The sequence below is a fragment of the Lissotriton helveticus genome, chromosome 5_1, assembly GCF_964261635.1.
Source record: "Lissotriton helveticus chromosome 5_1, aLisHel1.1, whole genome shotgun sequence".
Lineage (NCBI taxonomy): Eukaryota > Metazoa > Chordata > Amphibia > Caudata > Salamandridae > Lissotriton > Lissotriton helveticus.
In genome coordinates, this window is record NC_136065.1 from 1790949931 (window position 1) to 1790974673 (window position 24743).

Genomic DNA, 24743 nt, shown 5'->3' on the forward strand with positions numbered 1-24743 from the left:
ACTGAACTGTTATCCTGATACCGAGGCACTTGAACTTGCAAAAATCTCTGATCCCACTGTGCCATCCAGGGAAGGGTATTTCCTGCGTCGAAAGGAGGGAGCTTCGGCTAAGTAGACCACGGACTAAGTTGAATCTCAGAACGGTAGCCTAAACACAACCAAGGGTTACCCGGAGAGAAGCTAAACGAAGTCTGCGGTTCTGCCCACTACCGAGCACCTCGAAGATGATGGAAGCGCCAGATAAGAAGATGATGGAAGCACCAGATAAGAAGATGATGGAAGCAACCGGAAATACCCACTACAGGAACCCAAAGACTGACAGTATGCACAAATCAAAGACAATTGCCCTTTTCATTGTCCTCCTCTTTTGCCTCCTCCTCATGACTTCCTTCTGGATCGTGGAGGAGAGCGCACCCGCTCATCAGATATTGCTGACCACTGCACAGCCAACCACTGTCAAAGAGCATCACCTGATCTCCCTTTCGCCTCAGCTCCGAGAAAGGCGTAAGGAGTTCTGGAACAATTCCTTCGTGCAACTGTTGCACCAACACAACCTTGCCGCCAACGCCACAAACTGCTGGATCTGCGGGTTGCTCCCGCATGCCATCGGACACTCCATCCCTTTCATCCCTTCCCCTTTCTCAGTTCATGGCTCCTGCCTTGCCTGGTTGATTCTCTTGCAAGAGAGCTACAAGGACAACGCCACTTCAGGTCAAACAGTGTCACACTTCTACCATGGGTTCTGGCTGAACAAAACCGGAAGAACATCTGCTCCCTTCTGTCCTTTGACCTCTGGTCCCTCCTTCCAGATGGACATCCCTGCCAAAGAACGAGTCGAAATGCAGGTGTTCCATAATCCAGCCAGACCCACCTTCTCCTACCTACGGAAACGAACTGCTGCCACACTGACTGTGGCCCTGTCTGTTATCAACGTCACGGGCCTCGTGTGCCTCGAAGGCCTGGGAACACAGCTGGTGGGCCACAGTTCCTGCCGCATCACCAGAACATTGGACTCGATTGATCCCCCCTCCTTTGTTGCTTCTCCGAATATGTACTTTGTTTGTGGCACCAAAGCTTACACTTGGCTTCCAAAAGGTTGGGGGGGTACTTGCTACATCGCCTTCGTTCTCCCTCCAACGTACGTGGCCCCAGCAAACCATCACCGGCAGAAGCGCGCAAGAGACATTGAACAAGCCGACTCCACTGGAGCACAGTTCCTGGATGCAGTGAAGGGACTTGTCCCTCTGTGGGGCCCAATGGCAAACAGCCGCGCCATCCGACACTTGACCCAGGCAGTAGAAACAACCATGAACATCACGGCTGGCATCCTCACTAACAATACGGCCGAGCTTCAGGCAGTCCGCCTGGTGGCTTTTCAGAACCGCCTTGTTCTAGATGTGGTTCTAGCCAACCGTGGAGGAGCATGCCGCATCATCGGGTCTAGCAGTTGCACCTACGTGCCAGATAACTCGCCCTCAGTCTACAAAGCAATCGAGCACCTCCACAGACTTTCCTCGGAGGTTCACCAGGAGCAGTAAGGATGGTCGCTTGGGAGCTGGTTCTGGGGTACTTTGAAGGACTGGGGATGGAGGTTGTTTACATTTATCTTGATACCGGTCGTGGTACTGTGTGGGTGTTGCCTAGGTATTCAATGCTTGCCACCTTTGTGTTCAATCATGCCAACTGCATGTGCCCTAAGACTTTGGACTTTGGAACTGAACATATGAGTCCCCTCTATGAAGTAGAAATACGTGGCCTTATGGGGATAGATCCGAATTGACAAGTTGGCGAGACATGTTAAAAGGGAGGACTGTTGAAATCTAGTTTGCGAGCTGAACATCATCTGCGCCATCTTGTCCATTTCCTCAGACACACGCACAAATATGCACAGCAGCCATTTTAGGTGCCATGGCCTCTCTGCCTACTGCCGATAGTCAGCGCGTCTCACCCCCTCACTCCCCGGCCTCGCAAGCACACACACCCCCCCCCTTGACAGCCCCCGGTCTCTCCTGCTTGGGCCCTAAACGCACCTCCAGCGCGACCCTGCCTCCGAGCCACATGCCGTGCTGAACCCCCCACACCCTTTCATCTCATTCATAAAACAGGCCCTTTGATAACCTCTTCCTCCTTGCCCGATTGTTCGGCCTGATCCCAGGCCATCACTTAGCCCAGCAGATGCAGTTTATTGCCCCTACAATAGGACCTCGCCTCACTTCAAAGGAGCGGGGATTAATCAATGCCCTCACACCCCAGATCCGATCGATTACCTGCATTTCTGTTCCCAGCGGAATGTCCAGCTGCGCGATAGCCATCATGCTGAGATTAGGGGTGGGGACTCCTACTGTAGATATGTGTGGGAACGGGCCTGAACCGGGGATTCCAAAGATGCCTTTTCCGTACTTCAAAGCAATACCACGGATGTCACAAATGTAATAAAGCCATAAAACTGTGTATAAGAGGCCAGGCCTCAGAGATGCGGTTAGAGCACCTCGAAACGATACCTCGTTGTCTGATCTGATGTGTTCTGCTCCATCGGAAATAAACTCCTGTTTCCTGCCTTCCAGTCTCCAGCGCCTGCCTCTTTATTTGATAATCGTGAGTTGGGTGAGAAGCGGCTGACGCCGGGCAAACCTTGAAAGGGGTAATCGACCTGATCTGCCTGAACCCTTTGTTTAACAGTTTTACCACTTCTTCTGTCAGATAGAAAGTGGTATAGCCTGCAAATACATCCCACTTATATGTGAAATTTCTTGATTCTCCTAACTGGTTCCTTTTTGATCAGATTCTTAGGAAAAGATCTGCAGGTGACAACTCAGCGTAGTTACAACTAACAACCCCTCCATACATTCTTGTTCTCCCCTTCATATTTCTTCTCTTGTCCTACACTGCTCCTAAACACCTCCAGATTCGTCCTCTCTCTTGTGCAAACAGTATCATGTAGCAGCCTTCGTGTGCCCTATCGCACATTACACTTAAATAAAAACAAATGTCAGATATGTATGCACAGACAACGGCTGGAACACTTAAAAAGGTTACCATAGCTCACAATCCTTACTGCATGAGAACGGAAAGAGTAGCAGAACAGATGAGAACCAAAATTCAGCATCTCGCAAACAATAGATCAGAAGCTAGGGTTCTTTGAGAATCTGGAAGCTCTTCCATTGAAATAAACCTACCAGCAGCTACATAATGACCGTGTCCTCTTCCAATACCACTGTTCAAGAACATCGGGCTACGCATATCATGTAAGCAGGGCTTTAAGTGGGCCGGGTCCTGCCGGTGCTCATCACTGGCAGTTCTAAAAAGCATGTGCCGAGACCGGTCCCTAACGGGCTCTCCATTTTTGCCCTCATCCTCATGGTGAAAAAAATATATCTTAACACTGCATTAGTACCGCCTCCCTTCACTGCATTTGATGTAACTTCAAAGAGACTAGTTATAGTTTTTTCAGTCTCATCATTTAAGAACGGAAGCATTTTCGATATTATATACAGCAAAGCCATAGTTGTTGCTTATTTATCTTATGCAACTAACAACCATTGACAAAGTCAATAGTCCTGGCTTGTTGTAGGTGTAATGTTACTTGTAATATATATCTGGGTGCAATGACAGAAGCAGCAAAATACCAGTAAGTTGTCACACTATAATAAGCACAGCGTTTTAGTTTACGCATTTTTTAAGCCATACCCTTAATTACATGGGCCATGCCCCTCTGAGAGCCCCTCTAGTTTTTTAATCCCACTTAAAGCCCTGCATGTAAGTCACCTGCCTGTAATTGCCATGCTCTATATTTTCCTGAAACCAGGCCTGACATACACAGATGAGCTGCTTTATGACTTAATCTTTACTTAAACTGATGATTACTTTTGCTTATCACCGCTCAGTAATAGGTCACATAGCTCTATTGCACATGGGCATCATCACCTCACCTGAGCATATCTCTCCCTTGTGCCTCAGACAGGAGAAGTCATCACACTCGCAGTACTTCCCCCACACCTTGCCAAAGTCATTGGTATGGCACACGCACTGCCCGCAGATGCACTCGCCGCGACGGCTGCAGATGGGCCCGCCCTGCTTGGGACTGCACTGGTCTTGCTGGGACGGGCTGTACTCTTCTTCTGAGCATTCGCAGTGTGGCCCCAGGCGGCCCTGGTAGCAGCGGCACACACCACACTCCAGGGTGCCGTTCCCGTTGTTGCACTTGGAGCTGTTGACCTCTGCCGTCTCCTGGCAGTTGCAGTCACAGTGAAACTTGACATTTATGGTCAAGGTATCTTTAAATCCCAATGGCTTGATGGTGAAGCTCTTCTCCTTCTCTGTGGGGCAGCCCCGCACCTTTACCTCAATTTGAAAGCTCACCTAGAAACAGAGAAAGTCACATTTCAAGGTAGATCGTTCTTCAAATGCTCTACCACCCTCACTTTCTCCTTTTCTGTCTCTTTTTCAAATGTTTCTTAATACGGTTTAGGCAATCTAACCCAGGATTAAAATTCTAAGGTACAATGTACACGATCAGGACTCCTAGTATCTATCAGGACCACCCCAATCCTGCTCCAAGTATTTAAATTCTGAAAGACACGATATCACAATGCAGCAACAATACACATGTCCCCATACAATCCAGCTAACCATCCAGTCACTAACTGACTGTATCTTTGCCTTTGATCATTTGCGTTTACTGCCTTTTGGCCTGGGTTGTGCGATACAAATAGTGCATACACACATACTGTGTTCAGCAACTGAGATGCATATTTGGAAGAAGAAGTGATGTAACTTCATGCATAAAACCAAGGAAATCATTCAATTTCCTCTAGACTATAAATACTTCTATGCTTTCAATTTCTTAAATAAATGTATACTTTTTTTCATTTAAACTGCACAGAAAATAAAAAGTTAACAATTGGGGATATGTCAGGCAAAAACCCTCTATTGTCCACATTTTGGCAATAAATCTCTGCGTTTATTGAATTTTGCTCACGGGTATCATAGGCTGCATATCTACAATTGATTAGCCTGTTGTTTATCACGTATCCGGCAGCAATCACGTATTGTATACAGTCTTAAAATAGATCACACATAGCATCTTCAAGGAGGTGCTCAAGAGAAACTAATGTGGCATCAGCCATCTTTAAACAGAGTCTTCCCAAGGCCAGCAGCCACCTGTGAAAAGTCTCACCATGGCTAAGGTGAGCAGAGCCGCAGCCCTCAATACAAAGGGAATTCAGAGCGCCAACACCCATAGGATACAGGGGACAGTCGCAGGGTGTGAGAGAGGCAGGCAGTCAGCACTACTTGCCTTTTACTTTCCACCTCATCCTCTCATTGCCTGAGACTTTTGTAAGACTCAACCAATGAAAGAATGAGGTTGGGACCTGCGGTCTGAGCTCAGGTCCTCTCAGATGCCAGGACAACAAATAATCGCACTCCGAGCCAAGGGACACCTATCCTACACCTGAAGATGATGTCTACCGTCACTTCTGACAAGCACAAGGATTTCTATGGGGGGGGGGAACACCCCTTGTCCAGGGAGGTCGAACGAGGTAAGACTGTCCCTAAAAATATTGTACTATGGAACTATGTACTTCCATATCCCCTAATATCAGATGATCTTTAGTCCTGTTCTGGCTTGAAAACCGTCTAAAGAAGATACACTTTATCATTTACTTCGCCTCCCCTCTGTCGTGATCATATACCTCAGGGAGTTCCGCTTTCTGGTACGTAATATCTTTACTTATTATTATTTAATTCCATTTTGAGCAAATCATGAATAACACAAACGAAGTTGAACAAACGATCACTGATCTTAGAAAGGGACATGTTAACAGACACAATTTCGTGTTCAGCCAATATAATCCTACATTCTTTCTGCAAGCAAGAATCAGCATTCGGGTCCGAGGTGTGTGTCAGTGTTTGTATACGTTTCTGAGTGTATGTCGTCAGGGCGTGGGTAATATTTTAAATCTTTACAGCGCCATAAATAAAGAAAAAAGAGAGCTTTCAAGGAAGGAGAACAGTTACAGACCTGCTGCTGCGATCTGATCATTCTTTCGAGGTTATCGGAAATCTGTTCCTTAAGGTAAAGTGTTTTGACCTTTGGCCTCAGTGACCTCAAAACTGCTCGCCGCAACCATTTACTAGCTTTCAGAATGTGCTCTATCGCTAAAACAATGGCTCCTGCGGCAACAACCATTCTGGGACGCAAGTGAACTGAATTCCACTGCTTGCTGTGAATTTTTAACCAACAATGATAGGTCATGTTAAAGGTCATTATTCTAGCGCTTATGCACTTAGGGGGGAGGGCGGCGCGAAGCCTTCAGTTGGCTTCTGTATGGGAGAGCTCGCCTCGTGGGAAATTTATTTTTCCAGGGAAGCAGTAAGAGATGTGCTGAGTAGCACCGTCCCTATGCAGGTGACACTCTTGTGCATCCACTAAGGATGCTAAAGGAAGGGTTGAAGGGGTCTCCACTGGAAATTCTGAGCTTAGATCGGGAAGTGGGGTTGTTGCACCTGGTGGGGGTGCTCATCCAGGGCCTCAGATATCGAGGGCTTGTGCAAACACCATAGTGGCTTTAGGGGGCACGGTAAAGAAGAAGAGAAGACCCCTTTATCAAAGGGGTTTGCAAGACAAGGATCTGCTTGGATAGAGAACCACCTGATAGGTCTGCAACTGATGATTGCCTCGCCCCTAGGACCTTCACCCTGGCTGCACACCCAAGTCTGGGCTCTCATCACTCCCTTGAGGCTTACCTAGCTACAGGCCCCTCTGAACCCAGGTCAGTTTCGGCCATGGTTTCTCATCTTAGAAGGCGACTGTATGGGAGTGATGAGAAAGAGCAATACCCAAATAATAGTTGAAACCAGCCCTGGCATTTCGCTCGACCTGCCTCCGGGGGTTGGGGGGATTCAGGGGCTAGTGCCGCTTTTGTTACAGGGGGCCGATATTGCAGCACAGTAACAAAACCGGCCCCCACGGATCAAAAAACAGCACCCACCCTTCCAGCCCACCAGGGAAATGCCTGGTGCCCGCTATGGCCAGTCCGGCCCTGACCACCAAAGGGAACACCACATATTTTTGGATTCAGGCTTTACATACAGAATGTCATTATTTAACGCATTCTATGATGAATCACAGACTGAATGATTACACGTATAAAGCACACTCCTAAGTAAGTGTCTTGAGGCACTAGAGGAAGAAAGCAACTCATCATGGCTGCTGCTCAGCAGTGCCCCTCCACACATGCACCATATTCCTAGTTCTTGAACATATGTGAACAGATTTCCTGAGCCACCACGAGGGTCATACATTTTTGGGCTTTATTCAATGTACATCTCCTACTTGTTTCATCAACTTCATGCAAACAGAAACCCACCCTGGTCTCCATTTGATCCCATTTGTAGGTCCCTACAGCAAATATGTTAGGCCTTAATTTCTCCTTTGGAGCCCAGCTCTCCCCTTGTCCATCACACAGGTTTGAAATCTCCTTCTCTCTAACAACACACACATACACACGTCACTCTCTTCCTTCTCTCCCTCATTCCTTCTGAATTGGTTTGGATTATTTTGCCTCTTTCTGTCCTTGTCAATTCTCTGTGACGTGACGTATCTTACTTTGCCCAACCACTAGCAGCCCATCCAGGCCTCTCAAGCTCTTTCCCAATATCTTCCTAGGGTCAGCAGTCTCAGCCCTTAAGCCCGCAATTTTTTTAAGGAGTGATACTTACTGTGTCACCTATCTTGAGTCCGGTGCAGGACTTCAGCCCTGGGATCACCTCGTTGTTCTGGCAGGTGGCGTTAAAGGACAACGACAGCTCCTCCGGTAGGTCTTGGACTTCCAGCTCAACCTTGGAGCGAATTTTCTAAGAATGTGAGACAGCAAAGGAGATAGCTTTAGAGGCAAAGGCACGACAGGCTGGACTATTCCCGCCTTGTGAAATACAATAGCATTTTTCCATAGAACCTTTCATGCCATTCCTAAATCATTAGTAAATAAAATATATTAATAACCTGGGATCATTCAAGCATTACTGCATACATTTTCTTCAATTCAATATTCACGGAAAAATTTATTTGTGCACATTTTCTATAGAATATTCCAAAAATGTATTAGTTTTAGGTGGAAAACCCTAGTGTCAGGTTCAGGTTACATTTCTAAGAAGTAGAAAAAAGCTGCATAAAGTCTCCAATCTGCAGTGATTTATGAGACGACAGTTGAGCCAACGTATCTAGGGCAAAACAACAGCAGAAATTTTTCCCTAGGGGTGGATGGAATTTGCGGAACTTCACTCCGCGGAATTCCGCGGAGTTTCAAAAAAATCAGCAGATTCCATGGAGTTCTGCCAATGGGTGAAAAATATGCAGCTCATGCTGCTCGCACTGCAATTTAGTAGGGTAGCGCGAGCAGTGCTGACAAATCAGCACAAATGGCGCCACGGGTTTCACAAGAGAGCATGGCCACTCAAGTTGATGTTGCTGTTGTTTGATTAGAAAATCTACTTGTGCGGCAGCAAATCTACTCAAACAGCAGCCCTCTGACCGCGACTGCTCCCGACCGCCCTCATTAGAAAATCGCGCTAGAGGAGGCCAAACCTCACTCACCAGGTCGCATTTACTGGAGCCTCATCTGAGAAAAATTCCAACACACGGCGATTGGCAAATTTTTTCTGGAACTCCACATTAAAGGGTAACATGGAATGACCAAAATTCCACCAATTCCACTGCACCCTTATTTTTCACCCCAAAACACTAAATCTGCCTCATAGGTGATGGCTTCATCACCCACAGCAAAAACCTTGTCCCTGAGTAAGAGCAGTTGAAGTAATAATACCACCTTGCTTTTTACCGGTCACTTAGTTCTCCAGTATTTGCCATCTCGAAGCGTTGGAAGTAACAGGTTTTACTATTAGTAAATGTAAAGGTCACTGCACTTACCAAACTAGGAACGATGAAAGATTAAATTGTCTTGCTGGATCCTAACGTCGTACCTATACAGCCTATTTCGCCACCTACTGCTGATGCAAGGCTTGGATGAGGGAGTCTAAAGCTAGGCCCAGGAGGGCTTGATCGTAGCCAGAATTGCAGAATAACAACAAACTCTATAAATTAGATTAATTTATACTCATTGTATGCAAATGAAAGGAAACAGTGATCTTAGAGTCGGATTCACTTTAAGAGTCTGTGCTGCTTTTATGACTGCCGAGACAAAAGCAGCAAGGGGAGTGTGAGATTTACCAATAGGCACGTTAGGGACGTTGCTATCCCAGCGCCCCCTTACATGATGCCCATTGGACTTCTGCCCCATAGAGGGTTCCTACTTGAGTGGCAATTATCAGTGAGCATGCAATGCACACACAGACACACATCTTCTGCACAGGGACAAAGGCATAGATTCTGATGGATTTGCATCCATCATAGGTGTAGCTGCCCCTAGCTACCAGCTCCAATTCAGTTTCAATGGACAAACACATACCTAGATACTCTGCCTTTAGCTCTTCCATACTAAGGAAAATAGTACTAGTGCCTTGTCTGCCACATTACAAGTGCACTATAGCTTATGGCAGATGTAATACGGTAAACCAGATCTCTGCCACCCTTTGACAGAGTATCCTGCCAACCTCTGAATAAGGCCCTTAAAGAGCTGAGAGCTTGATGTGGAGGGGAGCTAAAAGCATGCATCAGTCACTGTTTGTGGGGGATAAGAGGTGTGAGGCGGCGGCTGGGTACAGGACTAAAAACGAACACAAAGATAGGGTTCTTTTTTATTGATGTTGAATAAGGACTCCTTTGTAAGAGACTAGATACTGATTGAACACTCCTGGATACAGCAATGATAGGACTCCTGCACCTGCCTATGATTATAGTCAGAGACTGGGTCCGCCCACTCACTCCCCCCACAATTACACAAAAGCCATGGAAGCCATTGACAGGAGCTGGCTATCACACACAACAAGCACATCTCAGGGATGGTTGTAGTGCCAGGTGCAGGGTCATTCAAAAGGTTACCAAACATAGGGGCACATGTACTATTATTCTGGACCCAAAAAACAGTCGCAACTTGCAACCAGTCTTTTTTGCAAACACAATTTTATTTCGAGAACTGTCCTGTGAATTAATAGGTCGATTCGCAAAATAAGGATTATGATTGAGTTGCAGAGCAACTGCCTTAATTAATATTAATTAGGTTGCTCACAAATTGTGACTCATTCCGATTGGCCAAAATCAGTCATGGGGATGGTGGCCTGCAAGGGTCATTGGGCAGTCACCTCTGGGATTGTCTTTAAAAAGCTTTTTTTTTTTAAAGCAGCCCATTGTCTCTAAAGAAACAGTGCTTCCTTTTCTAAAAAAAGAAGTTTACTTTTTAGAGTTGACAGTGCTCTCTTGGATCACTCCATACTCCCCCTGAAAGTTGGCCCCAATACACAAAGAGGCCCAAAGGGAACCTCTTCCCTTTTGTGAATAAGGTATCCCCCCACGCCCCAACTTGGGAGTCTGTAACTTAGGATTTGTGCCCGATTCAGTATTTGGAACAGGCGTCAAAAACAAGTCTTTTCCAAATACCGAATCGGCATCCAGTCGCAATCCCATTTTAGGATGCTTCCTTCATCTAGCTCGCAATGCTATATTTTAAAGTATTACCTTTAAATGACATGCAGAATTACATTTCTTATTATTTGTGTCATCCACTCTTATACAGCTAGAGATTTCTGGCAGGCGCTTCTTCACACCCTCACAAATCCCACACCAGAAATAAACACAGGTGGGATCAGAGGATGACTTGTGGGGCCAGGAAACCTAATGGCGGCCTCCTACACCATGTGCCAGAGTGAACCTCCTCATCCTCTGTCTGTTTCTCCTGCCCATAGCTCACCTCCAAGGGTGCTGGTACCCACCTTTAGGGAGAGCTGGGCCAGTTTTTTTATAAACATAGCAACTTCAGCCCAATTTCTTCCGGGTCTTGGAACTCAAGAACATGATTCTGGTAGGGTAGGCAAATCCATGGACCCTGGTCTCATTCTTTGTGGCAAGCCTGCACTGTATTGCACCGTGTGCTTGCTCACGCTAGAATGTGGCCTTCACAGCAATTTCATTAACAAAATAAATGAAGTATTTATTATGAACTACGAGTTGTGATGGAAGGAGAGAGTGTGAATTTCACATTTTCAATGACCTGAAGTGACTGAATATCCCGAAACCCAAGGACCATAAAAAGCCGAAAGAGACCATACCAAGGGCAAGATATGTGGAAATTATTGTGGAAGATGTTCCTGTGTTTCTGCACTTACATTAGTACTAGTATGCTTTGGAGAGGTTTCTATAAAATCAGAAAAGTTGAGGGTTAACAGTCCTGGGTCTCTTATATTGCCATTGTATGTTCATATTTCCTTGATTCCCTATAAGAACATTTAGAACTTGGACATACCTACTTTGACAAAGCTGTTAATCTATTTGCTACAATATACTTGTGTTATTTGCCACATAAAAAATAAACAGAAATATAACTCCATAAATAGAATGTCAGCACATTTTCACATCCCTGGCATGTATTGTTTCTTCCACAGTTAAGTTAAAATGGAGGAAGGGCCTGCTGGGCCTAGGAGGCCGGGTGGAAGATGCAACTCACCTCGTAGGAGTCCACGATCAGCTGTATGACGTTGCTCGAGTCCTGCGATAGGACGCCCACGGTGGTCCCAGGGATCAGCTCGCTGTATTTCTAGATTAGAAAGAAGAACAGTGTAAGAAGGACATTTTGTTACACATTGTCTTTCGCCACCGCTTCAATACTTCCAGATTTTATTTACTCCAACAGCACCATCACTCATCTAAACAACACTGTTATATTGTCTCTAACCACTCCAGCACTCGTTGTGTCCAAACCACCATTACTTCACCAGCTGTGGACCCTAGTGTGGGGATTCAGAGGCTATCAGCTCAAGGGCGCTATCAGTGCCTGTCCTCGATCACCTGAGATTGGATGGACCACCCTGGCCTTTCTGTAAGGTAGAGAGTCTCATTGTGTCATTATAGCCCTCACAAAAGGGTTAGACGCAACATATTCGGGTCTAAAGAACATGAATTGGCTTCAGATTAAAAATCTTGATGGCCAGCCTATTGACGGCAACTGTGGTGAGAAATTGTGTGCCAGTAGCTCTCTCCTTTGAATAGCCAAATGTTCAGCGAAGTAGAAACACCTTGCTCTATATTTAGCGTAGCAAAACATATCACTTTCTGTAAGATTGCCATTCACTGTACCAAAGTTGTACTCATTTATTCTAGGAACCTTAGCTTCTTTAAATTAAATAGAGAACGTGGATTTTAATCAAACTCATAATTTAATCTCATTAAGACTGGCTTTTTAAAAAGGATCAGGAAATTTTGCGCAGCATCTGTGATCTACTGCAATTACTTTTCAGTGGACGCGCACCTCAATTGCAGTGAGCGTGGTGTGTAAAAGCCTATGGGAAAATAAACACACCACTCACGTTAGTGGTGACACACGAGTATACAATGACCTTTCTTTGGGCAATGCCACTTCCTCTCTCAGTGATAAGGATGAATAGCTGTCAGGGATTTGTTTTAACTCAACAGTAAATAAAGGCTCTTTGCTCGTGCCCACGAACACCTCCCGCTCCTGGTGTGGAAGGTGAAGGGAAGCCATTGTATTATTTCAGTAAACAGCACTCTATGTAATTTGAAGCCACCACTTTACTTCTCAGCGGCTGGGTACACCCACAGTGATGAGTGGCGCCTAAATGGCAGCCATCTTGCAACGACCTGGGGACAAAGGAGAACAGATGATGCTCAAGGCCGGGGAGTTAATATATAAACAAAAAAAATCCTGCTATAAACCTTGGTTGATCATTGACGCCACTGGGTGACCAGCCCCCTGGCTGCAGAGACTCACAAAAAATGCAATAAACATCTGCTTGTCTCCAACATTTGCAGTCAGGTACTTGCCAGCTTCGCAAGTTTTAGCATCGAAACATCATGTGTAGAGGCCGTACAAAATGAAATGGTGTTTTGTTACATCTTCAAACAATTTCATGCTTCCGAGCAAAGGCGCTTTTCAGGATCTGTAGGAATTTATCAGGTTCTTTTTTTAGATGCAGGCTAGCTTACAAATCTATTGCATTGATTCTAAGTAGTCCAGTGGCGACCAATGACATTTAAAAGCGGTGGGCGTAAAAGTTGGGTAGGACTTTTATATAGAAAGCTACAAACGTGGGGATCAGGGTGGGTTCTCCTCCTAAGAAAACATTTTTAAAAGATTGGCAAATGGTGTATTTTAAAGCAAATTCATTTGGTGATAAAACAAGGCTTATAAAGCAGTGGGAACGTATAGTCTTGAACTATTAAACAGATTAAAAACGGCCCCATATTTTACTGCATTAATATGTTCAACAGTTACTGTAAAGTGCCAACTGTACAGCGCGACAACTTCAGAACTTTAAATGTGTGCTTGCCCACTGTCTTGCACTGCATGTGGCATCAACTTTGGAAAAAAAAATGCTCTAAGCGGGATTCGGGAAGAATCCACAGCTGAAAGCATCATTGGCCTTTAGTGGGTACTACCATAGACTACAATGACAGTGAAGGGTTTTAGAATGGTAAGCTCTGCGTCATGCGTCACATTTCAGAAAGTTGATTTACTGCGTGCCTACTGCTTGCTTACTGCGCAAAAACCACCATTAACATAGGCTGGCCTCCTGTAACATGTATACCTTGTTTATGACAAAGAATAGAGTGTCACCATTTATATGTTACTAAAGCCAACACGTAGACACAACTATCTTAATAAAAAAGAATCAAACTCTGTTGCTTGTTTTTTTTCTTTTTAGTTATTGATCCAAATCACATCTGTAACGAACCAGAAAAAAAAGCACCTGAGTAATTTTGTAGGTGCGTGCATGCATGGCGCGCTCACCTACAAAATAATGAAGTCAGCGGCATAGCATTTTTTTTGTTCTTTGGGGATGCTGTGCATTATGGCTAAAAAATCATTGGCAAAGCCATGTAGGTTTCAAAGGCGAGAACCATTGTTCAGGTTGTGGTAAGCAGATGAAAAACTGTTGGCATTTCCATGTTCCCAGAATTGAAAAAAGTCAGGAATACAGGTGAAATGACCCTAACAAACAAACCTTCCTCAATCAATGCATTGAGGAATGCAGGCAATGAGGAATTCTTTTGCAGTCCAGCTCCTAGAACTTTCAGCGGACAGACAATGGAATTACCTTAATGGCATTTCCTTTAAGTTAATTATTATGGCTGCCCACCTTGCAGTCAAAGCAATTTTTCCAGCATGGGAGCTTGTATGTCCCTGCCAGAAGGACCCTGCAGGCAGACGTGGCATACAGATTTCCTTGCTGGGAAGCTATTCTGAAGTGCACTGTCAGGGTATGGGCCAATTAATCTTAAGAAACATTTCTTGGCAGGATCCTCACAGAGCTTCTAAAAGCAAGTGAGCTTTATAGGTTTCACCTAAAACAGCGTATTTGCTGACGGCAAAATCTTCTAACAAACAAAAACTTCAAAACAGGATCACAGCCTATCCTCTACTTCCCATTACTTACTATTGGTTGGCCTCCACGTCACTCTTATTTCCTTACTTCTTATTGGTCAGCGCCTCCTTCTGGCGTTCTGCGGCTTGGACCTTCCTATATGTAGCTAGTTTTCTTTGGTTGGGTGCAATCCTGCTGGTACTTTTTACAAATATTTTTTCCCAAGCACTCTGTAATAGTGCATGTGTCTGCGATCCATCTACATCCCCGCCCCTCCCATGTGTTGCTTGTCATCCCCACCCCCTCTCTTATGGTGCTTTACCCCCCTGGCCTCGTCCACCTGTCCATCATTGCTGTTCTCTCCCTCCTCCCCTACAAATCCCGCATGTTGCTTTCCCCCACCCTCCTCCTATCTGTTGTTGCTGCTCCCTCCTCCCTGCACCTCACTTCGGTTGCTTTCCCCTTCCACCCGCTGTCCGTTGCTGCTCTCTCCTTCCCCTCCACGCCGCCCTCTGTTGCTTGCCCTGTGCTATGACACGGTCAATGCTGGCACCGCCATCACACTTTTTTTCTTTACTTTAAGCCATGTTGCACAGTATCGGCTTTGCAAAATCTAAAAATATTTGCAAAGTCGATAGATCTCACATACGCGAAACCTATTGGATTTGCCAATTTTAGTTGGTCTAGAGCAGTGTATAAGCCCCAATCAGCTCCATGAGTGGAAAAAATGGCGACATTCCTGTTTTTTGTTTGCTGTGCTGCCATTTTGTACACCTGTAGGTTCCTTCCGCGTCAACATCCATGATGTAGGTGAGCATCGATAGTTCTTGAACTACTGGTTTCTCCCACATATGTATAATAATGCAGGTGAACCTCACTGGCTCACACATCTCCATTCAGAACGCTGCAGCGCATTTATTCACATTGGAGCCCTTGCTCGCTTTTTCACAATTCCCGAAGCATCATGTAGCTTCACAATATCGTCTTCTACACCGCAAACGGAGCGATGCTAAATAGCTCTTATTGACCATCAGAAGCTAAGGATATATAGGTGAAATAGTAACCAGCATTGTAAAACATGAAAACTTTAACTAAGTCGTCAATGTTTTCCTCCATGTCTTGCAATCATTTGTAGGCACTTATTATTGTGATCATTCAAGAGGCCAAATCCTTCCAGAGAAGCACAACGGGACATGACCTTCTTGTTTTGTGCACTGCACAAGGGAGAGTGAGCTAATGCATCCTCTGTAAGACTCTGTTTAATATTACAGGTTTGAATTCCAGCTAGCCCACTCTGTCTTTCATCCTTCCAAGGTCGATTGAAGATACCATAGTACCAAGTACCATGGGCCTCATTTATGAGAAATGACGCATTGCTGCATGAAAGCAGTGATGCGTCACTTCTCAGTGCGCACTCCTGGCGACATGATTGATGCGTCATATTTATAATATGACGCATCATGTCGCAAGGAGTTACAGATACGTCAGTATTTCTGACGTATCTGTAAGCGCAAAAGTGACGCATTGCCGGAGTGTGTCACAAAAGTGACGCAACTCCTGTAATGCACCCTTTCACATGGGGCTGGGCCTATGTCATTCTTACGCCTGCCATGAGGCAGGCGCAAGATTTTGACGCACCGGCGTCCTAGAAGTGACGCAGTGAAATCTATGAGATTTCACTGCGTCACTCCTACGAGGCTTTTTGCGGGGGAACGCCCCCCCTGCATACATTATACCTGACGCAGGTATAATGTAGCGCAGGGTTTTACAAAGTGACGCATCTGCTTAGATGCGTCACTTTGTAAATAGTGCGCAACAGGAGGCATGTTTTATGCCACCGATGCGTCACAAAAAGTGACGCATCGGAAGCGCAAAACTGACGCAAGGCCTCATAAATGAGGCCCCTTTCATTTAAGCAACAATAAACATCCGTTACCGGTCAATAGTGTTAAGATCTCAATCTCTGCACTTTACAAATACACCTTTTACGTTTATGCTACAGGCAGAGCCGGCGCTTAACCAGACAGCCCCTGAGCAGAAAGAAATGTTGAGCCTTGGCTGATGCTGGTAAATAAAATGAGGTACAAAAGAGGGTGGTGATGGACGGAGCATCTGAATGAATCAAACACTCACACCCAGTCAAAAGATCTGGGTTTAATCCATCACCGTTCTTTAGCCCACTCTGCCACCCCAGTTCAGACATGGCTATATGCCAATCAGTCTGACCCTGTGCCTCATGGGAACAGTCCAGCCCGAACTGCCAAGCCATGCCTTCCCTGGACCGGAAACAAGCCTCCGAGGACCGGTTTCTGGCATTCCAGCCGTCTTCAGCCCGGCTTGCTTGAATCCAGTGGCAAAGTGAGCAAGGGACTCACGTCTGAGCATACCCTGCCACACTTATGGCGGCCAAAAGCGGTACAAAAGAGGGTGGTGATGGACGGAGCATCTGAATCAATCAAACACTCACACCCAGTCAAAAGATCTGGGTTTAATCCATCACCGTTCTTTAGCCCACTCTGCCACCCCAGTTCAGACATGGCTAAATGCAAATCGGTCTGACCCTGTGCCTCATGGGAACAGTCCAGCCCGAACTGCCAAGCCATGCCTTCCCTGGACCGGAAACAAGCCTCCGAGGACCGGTTTCTGGCATTCCAGCCGTCTTCAGCCCGGCTTGCTTGAATCCAGTGGCAAAGTGAGCAAGGGACTCACGTCTGAGCATACCCTGCCACACTTATGGCGGCCAAAAGCGGTACAAAAGAGGGTGGTGATGGACGGAGCATCTGAATCAATCAAACACTCACACCCAGTCAAAAGAGCTGGGTTTAATCCATCACCGTTCTTTAGCCCACTCTGCCACCCCAGTTCAGACATGGCTATATGCAAATCAGTCTGACCCTGTGCCTCATGGGAACAGTCCAGCCCGAACTGCCAAGCCATGCCTTCCCTGGACCGGAAACAAGCCTCCGAGGACCGGTTTCTGGCATTCCAGCCATTTTCAGCCCGGCTTGCTTGAATCCAGTGGCAAAGTGAGCAAGGGACTCACGTCTGAGCATACCCTGCCACACTTATGGCGGCCAAAAGCGGTACAAAAGAGGGTGGTGATGGACGGAGCATCTGAATCAATCAAACACTCACACCCAGTCACAAGATCTGGGTTTAATCCATCACCGTTCTTTAGCCCACTCTGCCACCCCAGTTCAGACATGGCTAAATGCAAATCGGTCTGACCCTGTGCCTCATGGGAACAGTCCAGCCCGAACTGCCAAGCCATGCCTTCCCTGGACCGGAAACAAGCCTCCGAGGACCGGTTTCTGGCATTCCAGCCGTCTTCAGCCCGGCTTGCTTGAATCCAGTGGCAAAGTGAGCAAGGGACTCACGTCTGAGCATACCCTGCCACACTTATGGCGGCCAAAAGCGGTACAAAAGAGGGTGGTGATGGACGGAGCATCTGAATCAATCAAACACTCACACCCAGTCAAAAGATCTGGGTTTAATCCATCACCGGTATTTAGCCCACTCTGCCACCCCAGTTCAGACATGGCTATATGCAAATCAGTCTGACCCTGTGTCTCATGGGAACAGTCCAGCCCGAACTGCCAAGCCATGCCTTCCCTGGACCGGAAACAAGCCTCCGAGGACCGGTTTCTGGCATTCCAGCCGTCTTCAGCCCGGCTTGCTTGAATCCAGTGGCAAAGTAAGCAAGGGACTCACGTCTGAGCATACCCTGCCACACTTATGGCGGCCAAAAGCGGTACAAAAGAGGGTGGTGATGGACGGAGCATCTGAATCAATCAAACACTCACACCCAGTCAAAAGATCTGGGTTTAATCCATCACCGTTCTTTAGCCCACTCTGCCACCCCAGTTCAGACATGGCTATATGCAAATCAGTCTGACCCTGTGCCTCATGGGAACAGTCCAGCCCGAACTGCCAAGCCATGCCTTCCCTGGACCGGAAACAAGCCTCCGAGGACCGGTTTCTGGCATTCCAGCCGTCTTCAGCCCGGCTTGCTTGAATCCAGTGGCAAAGTGAGCAAGGGACTCACGTCTGAGCATACCCTGCCACACTTATGGCGGCCAAAAGCGGTACAAAAGAGGGTGGTGATGGACGGAGCATCTGAATCAATCAAACACTCACACCCAGTCAAAAGATCTGGGTTTAATCCATCACCCTTCTTTAGCCCACTCTGCCACCCCAGTTCAGACATGGCTAAATGCAAATCGGTCTCACCCTGTGCCTCATGGGAACAGTCCAGCCCGAACTGCCAAGCCATGCCTTTCCTGGACCGGAAACAAGCCTCCGAGGACCGGTTTCTGGCATTCCAGCCATCTTCAGCCCGGCTTGCTTGAATCCAGTGGCAAAGTGAGCAAGGGACTCACGTCTGAGCATACCCTGCCACACTTATGGCGGCCAAAAGCGGTACAAAAGAGGGTGGTGATGGACGGAGCATCTGAATCAATCAAACACTCACACCCAGTCAAAAGATCTGGGTTTAATCCATCACCCTTCTTTAGCCCACTCTGCCACCCCAGTTCAGACATGGCTATATGCAAATCAGTCTGACCCTGTGCCTCATTGGAACAGTCCAGCCCGAACTGCCAAGCCATGCCTTCCCTGGACCGGAAACAAGCCTCCGAGGACCGGTTTCTGGCATTCCAGCCGTCTTCAGCCCGGCTTGCTTGAATCCAGTGGCAAAGTGAGCAAGGGACTCACGTCTGAGCATACCCTGCCACACTTATGGCGGCCAAAAGCGGTACAAAAGAGGGTGGTGATGGACGGAGCATCTGAATCAATCAAACACTCACACCCAGTCAAAAGATCTGGGTTTAATCCATCACCGTTCTTTAGCCCACTCTGCCACCCCAGTTCATACATGGCTATATGCAAATCAGTCTGACCCTGTGCCTCATGGGAACAGTCCAGCCCGAACTGCCAAGCCATGCCTTCCCTGGACCGGAAACAAGCCTCCGAGGACCGGTTTCTGGCATTCCAGCCGTCTTCAGCCCGGCTTGCTTGAATCCAGTGGCAAAGTGAGCAAGGGACTCACGTCTGAGCATACCCTGCCACACTTATGGCGGCCAAAAGCGGTACAAAAGAGGGTGGTGATGGACGGAGCATCTGAATCAATCAAACACTCACACCCAGTCAAAAGATCTGGGTTTAATCCATCACCTTTCTTTAGCCCACTCTGCCACCCCAGTTCAGACATGGCTAAATGCAAATTGGTCTGACCCTGTGCCTCATGGGAACAGTCCAGCCCGAACTGCCAAGCCATGCCTTTCCTGGACCGGAAACAAGCCTCCGAGGACCGGTTTCTGGCATTCCAGCCGTCTTCAGCCCGGCTTGCTTGAATCCAGTGGCAAAGTGAGCAAGGGACTCACGTCTGAGCATACCCTGCCACACTTATGGCGGCCAAAAGCGGTACAAAAGAGGGTGCTGATGGACGGAGCATCTGAATCAATCAAACACTCACACCCAGTCAAAAGATCTGGGTTTAATCCATCACCCTTCTTTAACCCACTCTGCCACCCCAGTTCAGACATGGCTATATGCAAATCAGTCTGACCCTGTGCCTCATGGGATCAGTCCAGCCCGAACTGCCAAGCCATGCCTTCCCTGGACCGGAAACAAGCCTCCAAGGACCGGTTTCTGGCATTCCAGCCGTCTTCAGCCCGGCTTGCTTGAATCCAGTGGCAAAGTGAGCAAGGGACTCACGTCTGAGCATACCCTGCCACACTTATGGCGGCCAAAAGCGGTACAAAAGAGGGTGGTGATGGACGGAGCATCTGAATGAATCAAACACTCACACCCAGTCAAAAGATCTGGGTTTAATCCATCACCGTTCTTTAGCCCACTCTGCCACCCCAGTTCAGACATGGCTATATGCAAATCAGTCTGACCCTGTGCCTCATGGGAACAGTCCAGCCCGAACTGCCAAGCCATGCCTTCCCTGGACCGGAAACAAGCCTCCGAGGACCGGTTTCTGGCATTCCAGCCGTCTTCAGCCCGGCTTGCTTGAATCCAGTGGCAAAGTGAGCAAGGGACTCACGTCTGAGCATACCCTGCCACACTTATGCGGCCAAAAGCGGTACAAAAGAGGGTGGTGATGGACGGAGCATCTGAATCAATCAAACACTCACACCCAGTCAAAAGATCTGGGTTTAATCCATCACCGTTCTTTAGCCCACTCTGCCACCCCAGTTCAGACATGGCTATATGCAAATCAGTCTGACCCTGTGCCTCATGGGAACAGTCCAGCCCGAACTGCCAAGCCATTCCTTCCCTGGACCGGAAACAAGCCTCCGAGGACCGGTTTCTGGCATTCCAGCCGTCTTCAGCCCGGCTTGCTTGAATCCAGTGGCAAAGTGAGGCAGGAGGTGCCCCAGTTTGTGTCATAGTCCAATCCCTGGCTGATTACAAGATCAGTGACTGGCCTTCTGTACACAAAATCTACTGACCTCTTCTAAGTCACCTAAATTGCTTACCGCTGAGCTCCTTCATGCTAGTGCCAAGTTGTTTGTTTGGTAGATGGTGGCTGGCGTGTGGTGTCAAGGGATGAGGGAGATGGGAGGGCAAGGAAGTGGGCTGATGGAGTTTTAAAAACAGTAGGCCTGATTCACAAAGGTGAAGTTGGATCTTTTGTCTACGTTTAGACTAAAAGTCTAAGTTTATTACTTTTTGGTATTCACAGGGGTAAGTTACGAGTTGTATCTTTTACGACTGCAGTGTTTCCGCACTTGGAGTAGAATCTCTGCACTCGGGGTGGAGATCCACCTCGGTGGCGGAGATTCTGCCCCCATTTTTAAGAACCAACAAGTTAGGTTGGTTCTTAAATATCTTTACTGGTCGCAAAAATACCTGTTGCAATTGTGCCCAGAATTTTGCGACCAGATATTCATACATCTGTTTTTTAAGGTTGGGAAAGGTGTGAATGAGTATCTAGATTGTGTGTGCATGTATGTATGAGGAGAGAGTGGAGTTGAAAGCATGGGGGGATGAAATCAATATGATGTATTGAATTGGTGCATTCATTGTGTAATAATACAAGCTGCCTTGTGTTTATTAGGTGCATATATTTGCAAGATTGTTTCCAACCAGGAAATGATAAAAAATTAACTGAAAGATCATATCATCCTATTGCATCAAACTGTATTGTTTTTGTTACATTTTTTATGGAATACTCAAACAAGCACATTGTATTGCACTTTACATATTGTATGTATTTTACTCAATGTTTTAAGTATAATTAAATTGCGAAAAGCAAAATGCATAAAAATATTATAAATTAAAGAAATGAATATCTGAACAAAAATAAATAAACTAAGAACAACATGTGATCAAGGTGGACTTTAATAATATTGGACCAGTCGTGAGCTAGTTGTGGCCCAAGTAGAAGTAATACAGGTGTGGAATCGTGAACATTTCTTGATTCATACATCTGCCCCAAATCCTGGGATTCCAAGAACAGCAGCCCCATAAACACCAAGATCTAAACCGAGTGTGACCATTTTGAGGCAAAGTGAAGTATATGGTTGTAGTGACCGATATTTTTGGTAGATAATCGGTCCGATTATGACCGTTGCCCACCACCATCTCAGCATATTTTAGCCTAATATAGTGATATTTAGGCCTGTTTCTGAGTTTACCTTTTTTTATGGCAGTGCTGACTATTGCCTTTGACATGCTTCATGTTATCTTGCTTTGCAATTCATATCATCACATAAACATAGTGATGTGTAGACCTGAAGCGACAAAGAAGGGTTTGATTATGTCTCTTTCTGTTTCTGACTTCATCTTGCTTAATGTTATGTTATGTTATGTTAATAATCTTTTATATAGCGCACGTACACCCAGAGGTTTCATGGCGCTGACTATCAGATACCCGGGTGGATGGAAGATTATGCCTGGGCCTGAGTGAATAGCCAGGTCTTAAGCTGTCTCCTGAACATTAGGAGGTTAGTGCAGGAGCGGATTTCCAAAGGGAGGGAATTCCAGAATCTGGAAGCAAGAGTCGCAAACCTGCGTCCTCCCTGGCGTTGGCGTTTGAAAGAGGGGGTGGCCAGAAGATGGAGATTGGCGGACCGAAGGTTGCGAGAAGGGGTATATCTGGGCAGAAGAATGTTGATGAATTGGGGGCTACGGGCGTGAAGAGATTTGAAAATGATACAGGCTGTTTTAAATTCTACTTGTTGGGAAATAGGGAGCCAATGAAGTTTTTTTAGTAGGGGCCCGGCTGATTGCCAACGAGGTTGCTGATGGATCAATCTGGCTGCTTGACTCTGCACCAATTGGAGACGTTTACTGAGGAAAAGAGGGAGGCCCAAGTAGATAGAATTGGCATAATTCAGGTGTGACAGTACTAAGGCTATCACCACCTGGATCAAGGCCGAATGGGTTAACATCCGACTGATATTCTTAATCCTGTGGAGCTGGAAAAAACAGGAGGATACCACCGTGCCTACTTGGGTTTTCAGTGACAGATCCTTGTCGATGACCACCCCCAGGATCTTTACCGAGGTGGAAGAGGTAGGGGGGGGCCAAGTTCTGGAGGCCAATAGTGTGGGCCCCAGAGTGTTTGACTTTTACCGTTAAGAACTAGTTCAGTCTTACCGGAGGTTCAGCTTTAGGTGAATGGAATACATCCATTGAGGGATGTGCAGCATGGTGCCCTGAAACTCCCGGATGGATTCAGGGGAGTTGTCTATTGTGAAAATAAGTTGAAGATCGTCTGCATAATTAAATGTGACGACCTTGAACGCTTTCAGGGACTGGATCAAAGGGACCAGGTACAAATTGAACAGAAGAGGGGACAGCGAGGAACCCTGAGGAACCCCACAGGAGGTGTGAAGTTTGGGCCGAGTTGGGGGCGGTGAAGGTGGCTAGACGGACCGCTTGAGTGCGGTCGCTAAGAAAGGACCTGATCCAGCTGTAGGCTGAGTGACAAATGCCGGCCTGTTTGACACGGTCTAATAAGATGGCATGATTGACCGTGTCAAACGCGGCCGAGAGATCCAATAGGACCAGGGCCTGTGGAATTCCTTTATCTGCATTGTCACGAAGAGAGTCCATCACAGCGGTAATGACAGTCTCGGTGGAGTGGGCAGGGGGATCTAAGTAATTGGACTGCTCGATAAAGTTGGAAAGGTGGGTAGTTACATAGGCTTCTAAGACCTTGGTCAAGTAAGGGAGGAGGGAGATAGGCCTGTAATTGGAGTGGGTTGAGGGATCCACACCCGTTTATTTCAAGAGGGGTACGACTACTGCCTCTTTAAAGGCTTTAGGGACCATGCCCTGGGACAGGGAGGCAATAAGAAAGGTCAGGATGGGGGCGGAGAGGGCCGTTAAAATATCTTTTAAGATGTGGGGGGGGGCAACAATCCCTGGGGGAACCGGATTTTATCCTTGCCAGAAGGGCCTGTAGGGAGTGTACATCAAGAGGTGGAAAATTATGAAAGGAGCAGGCGCTAGAGATTTGTGCAGGGAAGTTCATTTTAAAATCGGTAACTGGGATACTAGCTTTGATGGTAGTGATTTTGTCAAGGAAATATTGATTAAGAGAATTGCACAGATTTTGGGTGACTACAGGTTTGGGAAGAACTCTCTCTGAGTTGGATAGTTTATTAACAATTGCAAAAATGTCTTTGGATTTGTTTTCTGAATGTGCTATTATGTCCGAGAAATACAAGGCTTTGGCTTGGGTGATGGCTTTCTTGTAATCTGCGCGAGCGGCCAGATAGAGGGATTTGACGTGTGGATCATAGTCTCTCCTCCATTTCCGCTCCTTTTGGCGGATATCTAATTTTTGAGCCCTCAGGTCGTGGGAGAACCACTTCTGGGCATTCGAGTGGCGAGCGGTTTTAAGTCTTTTCAGGGGAACGTGTATATTACTCGCTGCTAATAGCCAATGGGAAATGTTAGCTTCAGCCTGCTCAAGGTCCATATTATCGGCTGGGATGGAGCTATCTAAACTGTCCAGAAAGGCTTGTTTGTCAAAAGTGCTCCATTTTCTGATGAAACCCCCCTCCATTGCCGGGGGCTTGCTGGCAGGGCTTGCCTATTGGCTTTGGCATGATCTTATGCCTTCTTGCATACTAATTTTGCTCTTTTGCAGGAATAGAGGCCTATGCTTGAGCAACTCCATATTCTAAGCTGTCGCTATCTTCTGAGCCTCTCTAGGTGAGAGGTTCTACCTGTTATTCGCTCTTCCTGAACCTGAGAGGACGGGTTCTTGTCAGAGGAATGTGCTCACT

General features: G+C 46.7%; 1 protein-coding gene across 1 annotated transcript in view; it reads right to left on the reverse strand.

Annotated features, from left to right (window-relative positions):
- ITGB3 (integrin subunit beta 3) overlaps window positions 1–24743 on the reverse strand; it is a 474184-nt gene that overhangs the window by 269067 nt on the left and 180374 nt on the right. The window contains exons 8-10 of the mRNA XM_078645100.1: window positions 11619–11708; window positions 7723–7857; window positions 3930–4359 (exon numbers count right to left, since the gene is read on the reverse strand). Of these exons, the coding sequence (XP_078501226.1) occupies window positions 3930–4359; window positions 7723–7857; window positions 11619–11708 (655 nt within the window). The remainder of the gene's footprint in view (window positions 1–3929; window positions 4360–7722; window positions 7858–11618; window positions 11709–24743) is intronic.